Genomic DNA, 17,891 nt, shown 5'->3' on the forward strand with positions numbered 1-17,891 from the left:
AATAAGCCCCTTTATTCAACTTTGCAGAATCACCAATATTGAAATTATTACAGTATCTAAAAGTGGTTTGCAAATAATCCCTCCCATTTTTTTTTTCCATTAGGGGAAGGGGGCTTAATTAAAGACAATATGGTACTATTTTTTTCACTAATGGAGGGGGCTTATTTGAGGATATGGTAATCAAAGTATGATAGCGAATAAAGTGTTTGTAAAAGATGCAAAGTTTTTTTTCAGAGTATCAAATAAAACTCAAAACAATTTGACAATGTCCAATCATTTTATTTATTTACAATGCCACAAGATAAGCAAAGATATAATGAAATCTAGGGGGTGAGGATTTCTTTTTTATCTCTTATTAATTATATCATGTGAATTTAAGTAACAGGTAGCTGACCATGTAACGGTCAAATAGTGGTCACAGTTTATGGATTTTTAGCATCTTTTCATATATACATAAGTATGTCCAGTGGCTGAAATATGTTTCGGAAACATGCATATCTAAAGTGGAATTCAAGGTCAAAGAGCAAACTCAAATCAGACAATGATGCAACTATATTTGGTAAAATACACAGATAATCATTATTTACAACGCCTTTTCATGATGTACCTACGTATCAAGTCATGTACACAAAACTAACAAGGTTCCACAAACATATGCCAAGGTACACATCTATTGGGCGGTCATTGTGAGTATATCTCATAAATTACACACTTACATTTATTATTCAAATGGCTGTGTAGATGGAATATTAAGCTTGGTGTCTATGCATTAAATTAGGCAAGACATCCTCCGTAACCTATACCATTAACAGATTTTGACACGTTATGTCAATTCATAACTTCTTCAAAGTTTTGGGGGAAAAAACAGTTGGATAAAGTCTTATTTATTCCTTTTGAAACATATGAGATACAAAACATCCAGGGATTTTAATATACAAAGTAATTAATATTCTATTCAGTTTTACAAAAGATAAATTAAGTCTACCAACAGTACTACTTTGCCGTGTAACCTAACTTTGGACAATGTAAATAAACAAAATATAATTATAATAACAAAATATCTTAATTGTTATTCTGTCCTTCTGAATGAAAAATACAGAATTCTGTCAATATTCAAACAATTTTACCATCACATACAGATAACCCAAAATAAATAAGATTTGGTATGAATTTACATCCCAAAACCTAAGCTGGGTCCTAGGTATTTAAAGTCTCCTATCATCAACTTTTTTCTATATATTCAGCTACTATAACAAATCAATGAATTGTTAATATTTATAAACGAAATAATGCATACCAAAAGGATAATTTGTATGTATTGAACTTATTTCCCAGAATGTCCTCTATACAGGTACATAGCAAACATCAATGTATATTATACACATGTATAATACTACATACGTAGAGTGAAATCTAAATGTCGGGTTCTGATAGTAAGAGTATCATGTTTATAGCTACTGTAAAAATTGAAATTTATGCGTGCGGGAAATTTTTGCTAATAACGCGGAGTCCTTGTGATCACGAAAATTTCCTTCATGCGCATCATTTTGATATCAAATTGCGTAGTCTCGAACTACAAACGAAGATGGATTGATTGAGAAAATCACCCCTATGGGTATAGTTAACATATAAAAATCGCAAAATTAACCACCCACAAAAATAACCACATTTACAGTATATATATCAGCAACATATAAAGTTCTTGTTTTAAAGATATTCATTTTCACATTAAATTATTATCAATATCCCTCTAATTTAAAATTACATCATATCTTACATGCCTTTTGTTGGCATATGTATCCCAATATCCCCTCATCTATTTATACTAAAACTGCGGTCCAGACTGCGTAATAGGATCCTGGTTTGGAAAACAAGCACTGGTTTCCTGTAGAGGACTTTTCTACTTCTTTCGTCCTCCTCTTTCCTTTAACTGTAGTTGAACAGTAGCTCCTTTCAAGAAATTGTAGTAAGCCAGAGTGTTGGAATCCTTCATGAAAATTCCCTGTAAAAATTAGATCATTTTTTTGTATGTAACTTTCATGAACAAGAGGCCTAGAGGGCCTGTATCACTCACCTGGTTTATTTGATCAAACATCAAAATAATGTTTATGTTCCATTTGCTAATAGCTTTATTTGTTGAACCCTCACCATTTGTACAATTTTGAATCCCTACCCCATAAAGATGCTACCAGTCAAATACGAGTGATATCTATTGCTTAGTTTCAGAGAAGAAGTTGTTTTTTTCAATCTAGCCAAATTGACCCCATTTTGCCCCGTCCCTCAGGCCCCCGGGGGTCAGCACCACCATTTGTACAATTTTGAATCCCTACCCCAAAACGATGTTACCAGACAACTATGAGTGATATCCATTTTTAGTTTCAGTAAAGAAGTTGTTTATATCAGTTTTGCCAAATTGACCCCATTTGGCCCCGCCCCTCAGGCCCTAGGGGGTCAGCCCTCACTATTTCTACAATTTTGAATCCCTACCCAATAAGGATGCTACCAGTCAAATAAGAGCGATATCCATTGCTTAGTTTCAGAGAAGAGGCCTTCTATATCAATTTAGCCAAATTGACCCCTTTTGGCTCCGCCCCCATGGGGTCAGCCCCACCATTTGTACAATTTTGAATCCCTACCCTATAAAGATGCTAACACGCTGGCTGTTTACTGGTCAAAGTAAGATGAGTTTTAAGTATTGTTTGGTGTGGAACATCCAAACACATCCAAGCATTCCAATGATATAGAAAAAGGTTATTTCTTAAATGGTCTATATCCGATTATGTTTGGCTAATCAGGTAATAAACAGTGTTTTTATGCCTTTAATGTTGGTTAACAGTCAAATCTATTTCCAAGAGGTGTTTGATTAAAGGATAAGAAATGAAACAACTTTTTTTCTATATTATTGTAACAAAGCCTACCTCGTGTTGTAGCTTCTGCTTTCCTGCTGGGAGCCCTAGACTCTCGTTCAGTTTGGCTTTCATTACCGAGATCTGTAAACAGGAAAAGATCATGTAGATGATTATGGACATTTTTTTTATTTGCTATTTTCCTCCAGATACATTACACTAAAATTCTACTTTGTGGAAGTGCATATATTTAAAATGATTTTTTAATATTTTCATTATTGAAAAGATATTTTGACAACAAAAGGTGGAAATAAGGTTCAAAATCAAAATAGCATTGACCAGTGTACATACCGTGTCTGTGAGAGGAAGTGTGAAGGACAATGTCTGACCATTTAGCTTCCATTCGGCCTTCTCGGTGACCTTTGGGATGACCACTTTGAAGGTGACTGGTCCCTATGTACATAAAAGACAATGTTAGGATAACAATAAGAATGACAGAGTGCTTTATAACAAAATATTTACTTCAATTGGAGAAGTCTATATACCAACTACCAGTGGTCATTAATCTGTTAGGGCTATTCCATTAAAATGTCTACCCAACGAGAGGATTCAAGGTATAACTGTATAGTTGCTAAATTTCCAGGGCCATATATTTTTTGGTTGTCCCTATCAAGACATTATTTGCAGGTATCATACTTCGCGGCTGTCCCAGTCAGCCAGTTCGAGGGTACATGCATTATATTTTGCAGTAAAGACTTCTATAATTATTTGACGAGTATTTATTGTTGCGTTATATTTAATGACCACGATCATACCAAAATTAAATCCCCTGCGAACATCACCATATTTCCAGTAAACAGGAATCACTAAAATAATACAAAATGATAAGACATCTTTTCTTTCGTGCCAACCATCCATTTTCTCATTTCTGGAGTCCTCCTGTGGGATATGTATTTTATTGGAATTGACCTTTTCAATATTGTTCATGATTTTGTCATGATATACTTCTTCGCTATCATTTCCCTTACCAACAGAACAACAATATTTTTCACATTTTCAGGCCACATAGATTTGAGATACAGTATAACATCTAACCTTGTTCCTCTTGAGAAATTCTCCTTCTGGAACAAGTTGGTCCTCCGTTTTCTGTTTTTTCGCCATAGGTTCGTCCTCCATTGAGGGTGGCGGAGGGTGGTGACTCTTGTGTGGGGGACCAGGAGGTCTGTTGCCCATCAGAGAGGGAGGATAATTTGGGGGATGAGGAGGCCCATGGGGGCCAGGCATCATATGTTGTGGCATGTGCATCTGAGGATGGATTCCTGTTAGGAACAAATACGTGTATTTATATTGGAACACAAGCTAAATCACTAAATATCCCCTTCCTGCCCCCACTAAAAACAGTAACAGTAACCTTGACCGAAAAACCCTGAAACTCAAAATTGATCTGTAGCGAATCATGATCATACTAAAGTCACATACTAATTTCCACCAATTTACAATTTAATGTACGGACGGACAGACAGAAGGGGAGGAAACCTATAGTTCTCCCAGTTTCACAGGTAGGGGACTAATAATGCAGACTCTTGCAGATTTCAAAGAGTTACAACATACAACTGGAACTGTTGTGATGTCACAAAGAAGAAAAAAATATGAAGATCAGACAACTTCAAGAAAGCAAGACCGTTTTCTGCAAAAATTTCCCTAAACTTTTGATAAAGGTGAAAATAAGGTTGCAAACTCATACAAGATCATGGAACTCATGATCAATACAAATAGTTTTTACCTTGCAGAGAATCTTTAAAACAAAAAATCATAGGAAATAGAAAGTCATGTTAGATTCTATGTAAACTTGAATATTTTTGTCTTTTACAAGTTATTTTAGCTGTCAAGTGTTTATCTCTGAGTTATTTTAGGCGTCAAGTTTATCTCTAAGACTGAACTACTATTTACCTAGTGGCATCGGTGGCCTTGGTGGCAGCACCATCAGGCCACCACGAGGCTGTTGCATCAGAGGCTGTGGCATGTGCTGTTGTGGCGGCCGGAGAGGCATCTTCTGTACAGGTGCTGACTTGGGAATCTGTGGTGGCGGCTGAGACTTCGGAGGGGGAGGGGGTGGTGCAGCTTTTGGTGGTGGAGGCTGTTTGGGTATGGCAGGCCCAATCTTTTCCTTCTCCTCATCTGGCCTGTAATAAATTTGTTAAACAAATATGATATCTATAATGACAATGTAGAAATATTTTAGTTTCTTTTCATCCTGAAATTTAGTTACAATGTATCATAATGTTGAAAGGATAAAATTTTAGAAGTAACATCATTATTAATCTACTATAATATTTATTAAAACCAGGCAAGTATGATCTATAACCATTGCCCCTGAGAGGTCAGCCCCACCAATTGTACAATTTTGAATCCCTCCCAGTCAAATATGCACGATTTTCTATTGTTACAGTTCTGTTTACACATGTAAACATTTCCGCCCTAATAAGATTCTATATTTCTGGTATACAATGGAAAAGGAACACATACAGGAGCCCCTTGACTTTGTGTATGACAGCGATCTGCTCCTCTATGGTGATATTCTCCCGAGCCTTCTGTGTGACTTTCTCCATGGACGCTGTGTGTCCATCCCACACAACTTTTTTCTCCTTCTTTTCCTCCTCACCAATCTGTAAAACAAAACATCAAACTCTCTGTCCACAACAAGCTAGACTTACTCAAACCAATGACAATTAGCACACTTTTTTTTAATTTAATTTAGAAATTGCTTTAGACAAAGTGCATTGTGATATTAAAGTAGTTAAGATTAAATATTTCTATCACAGACTAGCCTGAGAAGTAGTTGTTAGTCAATATTCCCAGGATTTTAATCAGTAATGTTGAGAGATATTAATTCCTGTTTATAGAAGGCACTTATTGCAACACTATCGTGAATGAAATAATTAATAGCAGATTATCACAAAGAGAATAAACATTACATGAATTTAATGTAGTTAAGTTTACATGAATTTAATGTAGTTAAGTTAATCTTCATTTATGATCGAGTTATAAATCTACAAAATAACACTATTAAAATACGTTGGATCATTTTCCTTACCTTTTTACCAATTTGGGTTTCCTCTACACCAGCACCGAAGATATCAGTACGTCTCTCTGCCAACATTTTCAGACTGCTCTCGATGGCCGACCCTGGAGCAAACACCTCCTCTTGGTCTCGTTTCTCTGTGATGGTCCTCTTACGTGCCTCGATCCACTTTGGATCCAACAAACCTGATAAAAGAAACTAAATGTTAGAACAGAAACAACTTGAGGTTAAAGCAAGCAAACTCGGGTACAACTCTGTATAAAACTAAATAAAAACAGATGAAAAAAAAAAAAAAAAATTAAGCAAACATATTTAAATGATTCCAACAATATCAAGTCTCCGATCCATAGCTACCTACTGATAACTTATATCTAACATGAAGAAAAATCTTCTCTAATACAGCACCAATAAATTAAGATGAATATCATTTTATCATGGGTACACCCTCTTTTGTAAAATTGTGATGTACTTTTTGAAGCTGATGACATAATGTACACGCAATCTTACTTTTATTCAATCCATTAGTAATATCACGATATAGATGGCTATCATATTTCAGAATATTCCTAGAATCTATTAGGATAATGTATCTATTACAGCAATTATAAGTGTCTGTATTACCTATCCTCATGTGTTCCTGGACCTTGTGGGCTGGGATCTTCTCGCCAGTGATAGGTGACACCAGGAACTGGTCCGATGTATCATCTGGTGGCAGGGCCTTGGCTGGAGGAAAATTAAACACTCATATAGTATACAAAGGTTGAAGTTCATACACAGGGTACTTAACATCTTATACAGTATAATATTACATACTACATTATAATACAATACATGTTATACCACACAACATATTGTTGTATTATACATATATACTACATTGTAATACAAATCATACTATGATACATGTACAATAATGTTACATAATACAACACTTTCCTTCACATCAACACGATATCAGCAGAGTAGATATGGTTGTCCAACAAAAGCCTACATATCACTAAAAACTGCAATGAAAGTTTATATATTTGATGAACAGAAAAACATAGACAAGTATTATTTGGAAAATAACAACCTTGTTACTAATTGTTCTAGAAACAGTTCCTCACAGTTTCCTGTCACATCTTTAACAAGATTTGACATCTAATGAAAATGACCACAGTAAAAATTTACTTATCACTGGCCATAACAAGAAGGAATTCTAATAACTTAACTCATCTACATTATGAAGCAATTTTTGAAATATTGTATCAAACTTCAAAAATTCTCTATCTATACCTGAAAATACAAACATAACATGATGCAGACAATAGGATAAGTCCCTGCTCTTAACTATCATAACCCCTTTTAACACCTTTAGGATCAGTCCCTGTTCCTAACAATCATAGCCCATTCTAACACCTTTAGGATCAGTCCCTGTTCCTAACAATCATAGTGCCTTCTAACACCTTTAAGATCAGTCCCTGTTCCTAACAATCATAGCCCCTTCTAACACCTTTAGGATCTGTCACTGCCCCTAACAATCACAGCCCCTTCTAACACCTTTAGGATATGTCACTGCCCCTAACAATCACAGCCCCTTCTAACACCTTTAGGATCTGTCACTGCCCCTAACAATCACAGCCCCTTCTAACACCTTTAGGATCAGTCCCTGTTCCTAACAATCATAGCCCCTTCTAACACCTTTAGGATCAGTCCCTATTCCTAACAATCATAGCCCCTTCTAACACCTTTAGGATCAGTCCCTATTCCTAACAATCACAGCCCCTTCTAACACCTTTAGGATCTATCACTGCCCCTGACAATCACAGCCCCTTCTAACACCTTTAGGATCTGTCACTGCCCCTAACAATCATAGCCCCTTGTAACACCTTTAGGATCAGTCCCTGTTCCTAACAATCATAGCCCATTCTAACACCTTTAGGATCTGTCCCTACTCCTAACAATCACAGCCCCTTCTAACACCTTTAGGATCAGTCCCTGTTCCTAACAATCATAGCCCCTTCTAACACCTTTAGGATCAGTCCCTGTTCCTAACAATCATAGCCCCTTCTAACACCTTTAGGATCTGTCACTGTCCCTAACAATCATAGCCCCTTCTAACACCTTTAGGATCAGTCCCTGTTCCTAACAATCATAGACCCTTCTAACACCTTTAAGATCAGTCCCTGTTCCTAACAATCATAGACCCTTCTAACACCTTTAAGATCAGTCCCTGTTCCTAACAATCATAGCCCCTTCTAACACCTTTAGGATCAGACCCTGTTCCTAACAATCATAACCCCTTCTAACACCTTTAGGATCAGTCCCTGCTCCTAACAATCATAGTGCCTTCTAACACCTTTAGGATCTGTCACTGCCCCTAACAATCATAGCCCCTTCTAACACCTTTAGGATCTGTCACTGTCCCTAACAATCATAGCCCCTTCTAACACCTTTAGGATCAGTCCCTGTTCCTAACAATCATAGACCCTTCTAACACCTTTAAGATCAGTCCCTGTTCCTAACAATCATAGACCCTTCTAACACCTTTAAGATCAGTCCCTGTTCCTAACAATCATAGCCCCTTCTAACACCTTTAGGATCAGACCCTGTTCCTAACAATCATAACCCCTTCTAACACCTTTAGGATCAGTCCCTGTTCCTAACAATCATAGTGCCTTCTAACACCTTTAGGATCTGTCACTGCCCCTAACAATCATAGCCCCTTCTAACACCTTTAGGATCTGTCACTGCCCCTAACAATCATAGCCCCTTCTAACACCTTTAGGATCTGTCACTGCCCCTAACAATCACAGCCCCTTCTAACACCTTTAGGATCTGTCACTGCCCCTTCTAACACCTTTAGGATCTGTCACTGCCCCTAACAATCATAGCCCCTTCTAACACCTTTAGGATCAGTCCCTGTTCCTAACAATCATAGCCCATTCTAACACCTTTAGGATCTGTCCCTACTCCTAACAATCACAGCCCCTTCTAACACCTTTAGGATCAGTCCCTGTTCCCAACAATCATAGCCCCTCTAACACCTTTAGGATCAGTCCCTGTTCCCAACAATCATAGCCCCTTCTAACACAAACCAAACATATCATCAATCTGTTACCTTTAGGGTCGTAGTCTTTCCTAACCACCACCTGATCTGGCATAGGTGGGAGGGGTGGGGCTGGTATCTCGCTGGGTGGTGGGGGTGGTGGAGGGGCAGGGGCCGGAGGCCGAGGTGGGGCAACTTCCCGTAAGTCTTCTCCTTCATCCTCGTCGGATGACGAAGACTCATCCATGTCCTGTAAAATAGACATATGTATATTGTCAAGAGGTAAATAGACATATGTATGTTGTCAAGAGGTAAACAGACATATGTTATGTTAAAAACATTGATGTCAATCTAATAGCAAAAACAAAAGCAGAAATAGATAGCATTCACATCCTAAAACATACATGGTTCTTTTCTCACTATCTAGAATATGAGGGACAAAATATCCATGATTATCTAAACTCAGAGACCCTGCTAAAAATCCAGTTCCAGCAGTAAAACTCTCCATGATATACACTTGGTTTTCTTGAATTTCCAGGATAGCTTGCAGTTTTCCATGACCACAATGACTTCAAGATAACATAGTCTGACTGTACTTTAAATATATGTCATGTTGAAATCAAGGCAGAAGAAAAACACAAGATGTGAGGTAAAATGAGTTTCACCATATTTTCAGCTGTGATCAAATTGATTTTTAATTGTTACCTGTAGCTCTATCTCTCCCTGTCTTGCCTTTCCAACATTCTTCTCTATCTCCACTTCGTCTTCATCGTCGGACTCCACCTCCATCTCTTCTCCCTCATCCACCTATAACCAGAAAATTAACAAAGATAACTATATACTTCATTCAATAATGTTTCTTAAACAATTCCCATGCCACAGGTTTCCTGTATCTTGTCTCACATTTTTAATCAAAGTTTTCAAAACATATCTGTTTGAAAATAAAATGAAACCCTTTTTATATATTTTCCACAAATATTGAAGTTTGATTGTAATATAAAAATTCAAACTGCCTTGTCTGATGTCTAGCACAGAATTAAATTTGGAGATATGACAACAAAAACATTACAGCTCTTTTGTTGAGGTCTATTCCAGTGAAATATATATCTAACAGGAAGACTCCACGAAAACAGAAATTCTATACATGGTGGGTGCTGGAGAAAATAACTCTTATTAAAATTTATCAATTAAATAAAATCACTTCTATGTGTGGTCCCTATTTGACAAACCTGGAGTCGTCCCGGCTGCTGGAATAGCCCTGAGTATGTGTTATAAACTATCACTGTATTTGATTCTAACTGACTTGTAAATTATACGTAAAATCACTATGTAGGAAATTAAAAGTTGAGATAAGAAAATGGTCAAAACTACAGGGGAGGATATCTAGGTATTTATATGTAAGCAGAAATACTAACTTTTCTGTTTGTTAGAACTCCTAAACCTACCTCTCCTCTGTCTATTCTCTCCTGGGCCAGCACACGAGCTCCCACTTCTGAGGGTGTGGTCGGAGGTGGAAGGTTACCTGAGAAAATACAAAAGCCATCTTCATCAGATTCTACCTCAAAATTATACATGCATGTGATGTCTTCTGTTATACTCTGAATTCACTCTATCCTGAGTCTCAACACAGTGATCTCCCTTTTCTCCAATTTGGACTGGAAATTCTCTCAAATTCATATGAGTAAATGAATAATTGAAATACACAAACTGCTATAATTATATGCATTATAAAAAGAACAATCATAGAACTGCCATTTTCTAAATACTCCACTGACATTCTAATATTTAACTCCATCTGTACTCGCCTCTTGAACATGTTTGTGCTATTCCCCGGTTAGCATAGTCAAATGTAAGTACTGACTAACGAAATATGCATTTAACAAATAATAAGCCATGTGCTTTGAAAAATGCCATGCCCAAAGGACAAACCCAACAGCCACTTCCAATAGTGACCATGAAATTTGAATGAGTACGGAAAAACTTAAAACCGAGTGTTTCTGTCAAATTTGTATACATCACTAAGTAGATATCACTAAGTCTTATTAGGAATTAATGGCTGAGTCAATATTTTAAGCTAAAATAGACACCTGTACATTGCCCTTACCTTGTTCACTGGGTTGGAAGTCCACTGTTTCTACCACTACAAAGTCATGCCAGTCAACTTGGGCGTAGGCCACTGAAAAACATGGGAACATAAATCATTCATCACAGTGATGAACATAATCTGATATATAGAATGTCATTGACCATTCTGATTGAAATAAACATCTCTATTTCACCAGTTAAGAGTCTGGCTAGAACATTTGTGCAGGTAATTTATTTTCAAATCAGCTAAATTTCCTGACGGATTTACTTTAACAGAACATTAAAGAATCTTGTCCAACACTGTGACACAGAAGAATTAATAACCTCTTTCTCTCTCTATAGCCTCTGACTCCTTCCTTTGTATTTATTTTTATACAGTTCTGACCTCTTTCTCTCTCTATAGCCTCTGTCTCCATCCTTTGTATCTATTTTTATACAGTACTGACCTCTTCTTCTCTCTATAGCCTCTGTCTCCATCCTTTTTATTTATTTTTTAAACAGTACTGACCTCTTTCTCTCTCTATAGCCTCTGTCTCCATCCTTTGTATCTATTTTTATACAGTACTGACCTCTTTCTCTCTCTATAGCTTCTGCTTCCTTCCTTCGTTCCCTCTCCTGGTACTTGGCCCACTCCACGCGGTACTTCACTTGGTTCAGCACCTTGTGATAGTCATCACTCTCGGACTTGAGCTGTTCGAGCAAGTCTTTTGGAGGAATTAAGATCTGAAAATAAAAACACCATATTATCCATGAATTATGTTGTTTGGTGATATGGCATGTTATTGTAAAAGACAGGCATGTCCTTTTGGAATTGAGCTTAACCCTTGAACTTGTTACTGGATGTTACTGTCTACACTTTTGGCATAATTGGAATATTGCACAAGATCGGTGAAATAGCTTACAAACCTTGGTATATTGCTCCACAAGTTTGGTGAAGTAATTGAAGAGACTGTGCTGTGGTCTGAGGAAGTCAAACTGATAATTCCTCTGCTCTCTGTTCATCAGATTGGTAAGGAATTGGCGTCCATTTCTGGCAACAAACTGGGCAGTCAACTTGACTACATCCCTGTTAGAAAAACAATTAGACTTTATTTTTCAAATATCTGTATTCATGCTTGTACTGTACTTACCGAAACCAACAATAAATTGAGTGCATTTTTTATAACTGTTTGGATAATATATTGACAGAATAATACATTAGTTTTTTTCCAAACTTATTCAAAACTTCCTACAGTATAAACTTTCCCCACACAGTCTCAACATTCCCCACACAGTCTCAACATTCCCCACACAGTCTCAACTTTCCCCACACAGTCTCAACTTTCCCACACAGTCTCAACATTCCCCACACTGTCTCAACTTTCCCTTGTGTCATGCTGTCTCAATTTTCCCTTGTGCCATGCTGTCACAACTTTCCCTTGTGTCATGCTGTCTCAATTTTCCCTTGTGCCATGCTGTCACAACTTTCCCTTGTGCCATGCTGTCTGAAATTTCCCTTGTGTCATGCTGTCACAACTTTCCCTTGTGTCATGCTGTCACAACTTTCCTTTGTGCCATGCTGTCACAACTTTCCTTTGTGCCATGCTGTCACAACTTTCCCTTGTGTCATGCTGTCACAACTTTCTCTTGTGTCATGCTGTCACAACTTTCCCTTGTGCCATGCTGTCATAACTTTCCCTTGTGCCATGCTGTCACAACTTTCCCTTGTGTCATGCTGTCTGAAATTTCCCTTGTGTCATGCTGTCACAACTTTCCCTTGTGCCATGCTGTCACAACTTTCTCTTGTGTCATGCTGTCTCAACTTTCCCTTGTGCCATGCTGTCTCAACTTTCCCACACAGTCTCAACTTATCCACACTGTCTCAACTTTCCCTTGTGCCATGCTGTCACAACTTTCCCTTGTGTCATGCTGTCTCAACTTTCCCTTGTGCCATGCTGTCTGAAATTTCTCTTGTGCCATGCTGTCACAACTTTCTCTTGTGTCATGCTGTCTCAACTTTCCCTTGTGCCATGCTGTCTCAACTTTCCCACACAGTCTCAACTTATCCACACTGTCTCAACTTTCCCTTGTGCCATGCTGTCACAACTTTCCCTTGTGCCATGCTGTCACAACTTTCTCTTGTGTCATGCTGTCTCAACTTTCCCTTGTGCCATGCTGTCTCAACTTTCCCACACAGTCTCAACTTATCCACACTGTCTCAACTTTCCCTTGTGCCATGCTGTCACAACTTTCCCTTGTGTCATGCTGTCTCAACTTTCCCTTGTGCCATGCTGTCTCAACTTTCCCACACAGTCTCAACTTATCCACACTGTCTCAACTTTCCCTTGTGCCATGCTGTCACAACTTTCCCTTGTGCCATGCTGTCACAACTTTCTCTTGTGTCATGCTGTCACAACTTTCTCTTGTGTCATGCTGTCTCAACTTTCCCTTGTGCCATGCTGTCTCAACTTTCCCTTGTGCCATGCTGTCTCAACTTTCCCACACAGTCTCAACTTTCCCACACTGTCTGAACTTTCCACACACTGTCTCAACTTTCCCACACACTGTCTCAACTTATATATTATCATTTATACATAACAAATAAACATTTAGAATTATCACTTAACAAAAAATGCTCCAGTAGCAGATATATATACACTACACATAGCGCCAACCCTATATACAGAACACATCTATTGAGATAAAGATTACTATTATGGATCAAATCATGAAAATGAAATATACTTACAGGTCAAAAGCTGAAATAGACGGAGGATCAGCAACAAACTCAAACTCTGGTGGTGGTTCTGTGGGTATGATAGGGATATCAATGATCCGGGCCTGCTCCAACATAGGCTTCTGTAGTCCTGGCATTGACTGACCACCAAACTGATACAGAAAACAAACACACAATAATTAAAGACCAATTCTTAACTGCTAAAACATCATATCATGAACCAGTAATTATATCTTTATATCAAATGGAAGCAAAAAAGAGGCAGCTGAATTATTTTATTTCAAAAGATATACATTATATTGAATTCTTATTTTCTAAATATCTTATTGTGTGTTTTTTTTCAATCTGATCAAGTGACTGGAAATATAGTTTTTTATATCTCTCACAAACAATGTCTAAATTTAGTAATGCTTTCATATTCAAAACTTTAATTTGAGGAATATCCTTGGTGAAGGATTGTTAATAAAACTAGGGCCAGCTGTAACATATAATTTTTCATAAATCAACATTTCAAGTACACAATATTACCTTGGGAGCTGTAGGTTCTTGTCCTACAAAATAACATAAAATAAATATCATTAAAAAATATTTCAATTGCGATTGCAGCTAATCATATATTGATGCTACATTTCAGGTTTGCTACAATATAATTCACAAGTAACCAGCTGAAGACTTGATACACAAAAGGTGAATTTCAGAAAAAAGTGTGATATATAATTATATTATAACAATGCAATGTAATAAGATATATCACATGATGTTTAAACTGGCAACAACAAGTGTCCACAACTCTTGTGGCTGAAAATATTCTTTTTTTCTTTTGTTTTATTTGCTGAATGGATTATTTACATATTACACACCATATTCATAACATATTATGCTAGAAACTGTACATGTACATACATTTAATGCATAGACATTTATGAATTCTGTTCAAAATTACATTATTGCTGTTTTTAAAAAACATCTAACTGCAAATACACAATAACAATATGCAAATAAAATAAATCTCCAAACATTTAATAAAAATAAAACTATATTTCCTTACCTCTGCCTTCCTTGAACTCCTTGACTTTGTGTTGATAGTAGGCATGGTAAGGATCAGCAGGGTTCAAAAAATTGAACTTAGGATTATTGACTTCATTCTGACGAATTCTGCTCTCAAACTCTGGACCATTTCTGGCTACGAAGCTGGCCGTCTTATCAACAATATCTAGAGTTCAGTGTTAAAGACCGATAAAAAGAAACATTTTTATTGATAAAAATAACAAATAACTTACCTCTTCACTGACTCACCTGTATATGATATTATGTGCTAGTAATTCACTACTCATCAGTTACCTGTACATGAACTTGAAACATTGATAAACTTTTTTTAATGTATAGATCTGCTTCCACAATATATTCATCCATATCCACATTCTTTCATCAAGCCATTGCATCGACTATGGTTAAAAGATGGTGAATAGTGACAGATTACAAACACTTGCCATAGTTCCAAAGATCAGACCACTTACCCCCGGTATATAACTATATTTAAATTTATTTACTGTTAATTTTCAGCAGGCATTTTTTTTTTTATAAAATTATACTAATACCATTAAAAAAAACCTATAAAAAAACCTTACCCATAAATAAGCCCCCCTTCTTAATTTTTTGCAAAATTATTAACTTCAAAATCATAGTTAGCAAAGTATTTAAGTTTGGGGAGAGCTTATTTGTGAGCACAAATTTTAATACATTGCTTTTACATTAGGGGAAGAGGCTTATTTGAGGATAAATATGGTCCTTTTAAAATTTGTATTGAACAGTATCGTAATTTTTTACAGTATCTATCCAATATCAAATGCTTTGCACTTTCATTATGATTTGTAATTTAGTATTGTATTAATATTAACAGCGTATCCTATTGTAATCCTCAATAATCATAATCTAAGATCTAGATTACACTGTATATTTTAGACTTGAATTTTACCTGCACATCATGTAAATTATTTGGATTTTTTGTTCATTCATATTTCAGACTTGAATTTTACCTGCTCATCATGTAAATTATTATTATTTGTTTTTACATCTACCCAAAAAATATTACCTGAATCAATAATACTGGTTATTAAGCAGGCGCCGACACTTGTCTGAAGGTGTGATCTCTTAATCAAGCCGAAGTAAATATGTTTCCACTAGAGGTGGGCAACATTAACATTATATAATTTACCATATATGGTAAAGTTTTAATGGTACATACGTTTTGGTACATACCATGGTATAGCTGCGATAACGTAGCTCTGGACGACGGACGGATAATTTTTGACAGATGGTCGTCGTCAGAGCTACGATTCCCTCCCATTGCTCGTAATGTAGCAAAACAGTGAACCTCGAAAATGCTACAAATAGCGGATATCGTTTAACTTTGGAGTAATAGTTCGTATAATTAAACATTTCTAATTCAATTTTGCAATGTATTAGCCTACCGTCTAATCTAGAAATCTTTAATTCACATATTCTGATATCATACTGCTCGGAGTTGTCTCCGTGATCCGCCATGATACTTCTCGAAGAACTCTCGCGAGGATTCTAACCCAAATATGGAACCCGTGATCCATATATGGATGAAGCTACTACGATAAATAAATACATAATCAGAGATATTTAACCACTCTTTTGTAACTCTTGTGAAGAAAGCGAATCTTACTTTGCGTAATTAAATAATTTCAGAACGAATTGACCTTCCTTACCGAGATATATTACTCCGAATCTGTTTTTCTGTTGAAATCTCGCGGGAAACCTCATTAGCATGAATTTATTTTGATTTCCTTATAAGGAAATTGACCTTTACACTTGTATCAAAGATGGCGGTATGTTTGAACTGATATCTCCGTGTGTCTTGCTCGTTTTGGATTTTACTATTTATTGTCAAACATTTGAAGTAATGTGCAGGTTTGTTGCTTGAATATTCATCATAGATACCAGAATCATCAATTTACATGTTTTTTTTTTATCCGAGAAAAATTTAACCACTGCTAATACTGCCTGATGTGAATCACATCGGGGCTTGCTACACTATCGGCAATGGGAGGGACTTCATACCCTGCCGGAGAGCAGTGTAGGAAGGGTATGAATATTCGTTCTAACCATGGTACAGGAGGCCAATACTGGTATTTTAACATACATGTATAGTAGGGGCCTAAAGAGATCATCAGATGTACTATCATAAATTTATTTTTATCAGTAGACTATACATGTTACATAGATGAAGTGAAATTATCTTTATATGATTTTATTTCCATTTCCTGCAAATTTGCTGATCAACTAGCTATAGGCATAGCTAGCACTTGAGCAACATAGCTTACTCGGATGTCCTACAATTTTCAAGTCATGCAACTACATAATGTATAGATAGAAACAAACTTGACTTATATAAACTGAATTTAGTATTTTGGAAATATTTCCCCTGATATGTTTATGTTCAATTTTGGGTTACAAGCTTTTTCAGTATTTCAAGAAATGGGCCCTTTTTCTCATGAAAATTCTATATAGATTTTTTGGAATCCCGTTAAACCATTTTTCATTGTGAAATTTTACCAATGGATTTTGAAAGAGAAAAAGAATGAAAAGATGGCATTGAATGCAAAAACCAACACCTTAACGAGACTTCCTTGCCATGGTTTTTATTTGAACTATGCAGCGGTATTTAACTAAATACTTTGGTATTCTGTGGTACCAGCTCTAGTTTGCACTTTTTTCGTCCATTATCAAGGAAGAACGAACTAAAGACAAGACATGTATAATCCTGACCCTGTGTACCTTCGATTATAATGCATTTTTTACGTTCAAACAACGTCTCACCATTGAAGGATACTCCTCACTTCAGGAGGTGGATAAATTATTCCGATGACTGGTTTAGCTACTGCAGCTTCTTCGTTTGAGCTAACATCTGGCACAACCGCCATCGGGGTACCCTCAATGGGCGGCATTGTCCGTAATTTCTTTCAATTCCAACTCTAAACCGAACCGATGAACGCCAGCAAGGTGCTTCTTAGCAAAAAGGTCAAGGCCGTTTACTTTTCGACGTTATCGTAAAGCTTTTAGTTCACATTGCGATTCGCTTGTTGCAAAGCAGCTGAATGACGCGGA

General features: G+C 36.6%; 1 protein-coding gene across 2 annotated transcripts; it reads right to left on the minus strand.

Moving 5' to 3' along the window:
- Nucleotides 1-263: 263 nt before the first annotated feature.
- LOC117341939 (splicing factor 3A subunit 1-like) lies at nt 264-17,814 on the minus strand. Of its 2 annotated transcripts, none has more exons than XM_033903816.1 (18): nt 17,617-17,814; nt 14,806-14,970; nt 14,286-14,308; nt 13,770-13,909; nt 11,948-12,107; nt 11,611-11,764; nt 11,061-11,132; nt 10,402-10,478; nt 9,662-9,763; nt 9,029-9,206; nt 6,550-6,651; nt 5,941-6,113; nt 5,373-5,512; nt 4,797-5,029; nt 3,942-4,165; nt 3,198-3,299; nt 2,919-2,990; nt 264-2,002 (listed from the first exon to the last, which is right to left on the minus strand). In XM_033903816.1, exons 1-18 carry the CDS (start codon nt 17,729-17,731, stop codon nt 1,901-1,903), a joined length of 2,334 nt encoding a protein of 777 aa, XP_033759707.1. In that variant the 5' UTR covers nt 17,732-17,814; the 3' UTR covers nt 264-1,900. The 2 variants fall into 2 exon arrangements, with proteins under 2 accessions (XP_033759707.1, XP_033759708.1); XM_033903817.1 differs by having other exon boundaries at nt 17,604-17,705.
- Between the last annotated feature and the right edge of the window lie 77 nt (nt 17,815-17,891).

This window comes from Pecten maximus, chromosome 14 (genome assembly GCF_902652985.1).
Source record: "Pecten maximus chromosome 14, xPecMax1.1, whole genome shotgun sequence".
Taxonomy (NCBI): domain Eukaryota; kingdom Metazoa; phylum Mollusca; class Bivalvia; order Pectinida; family Pectinidae; genus Pecten; species Pecten maximus.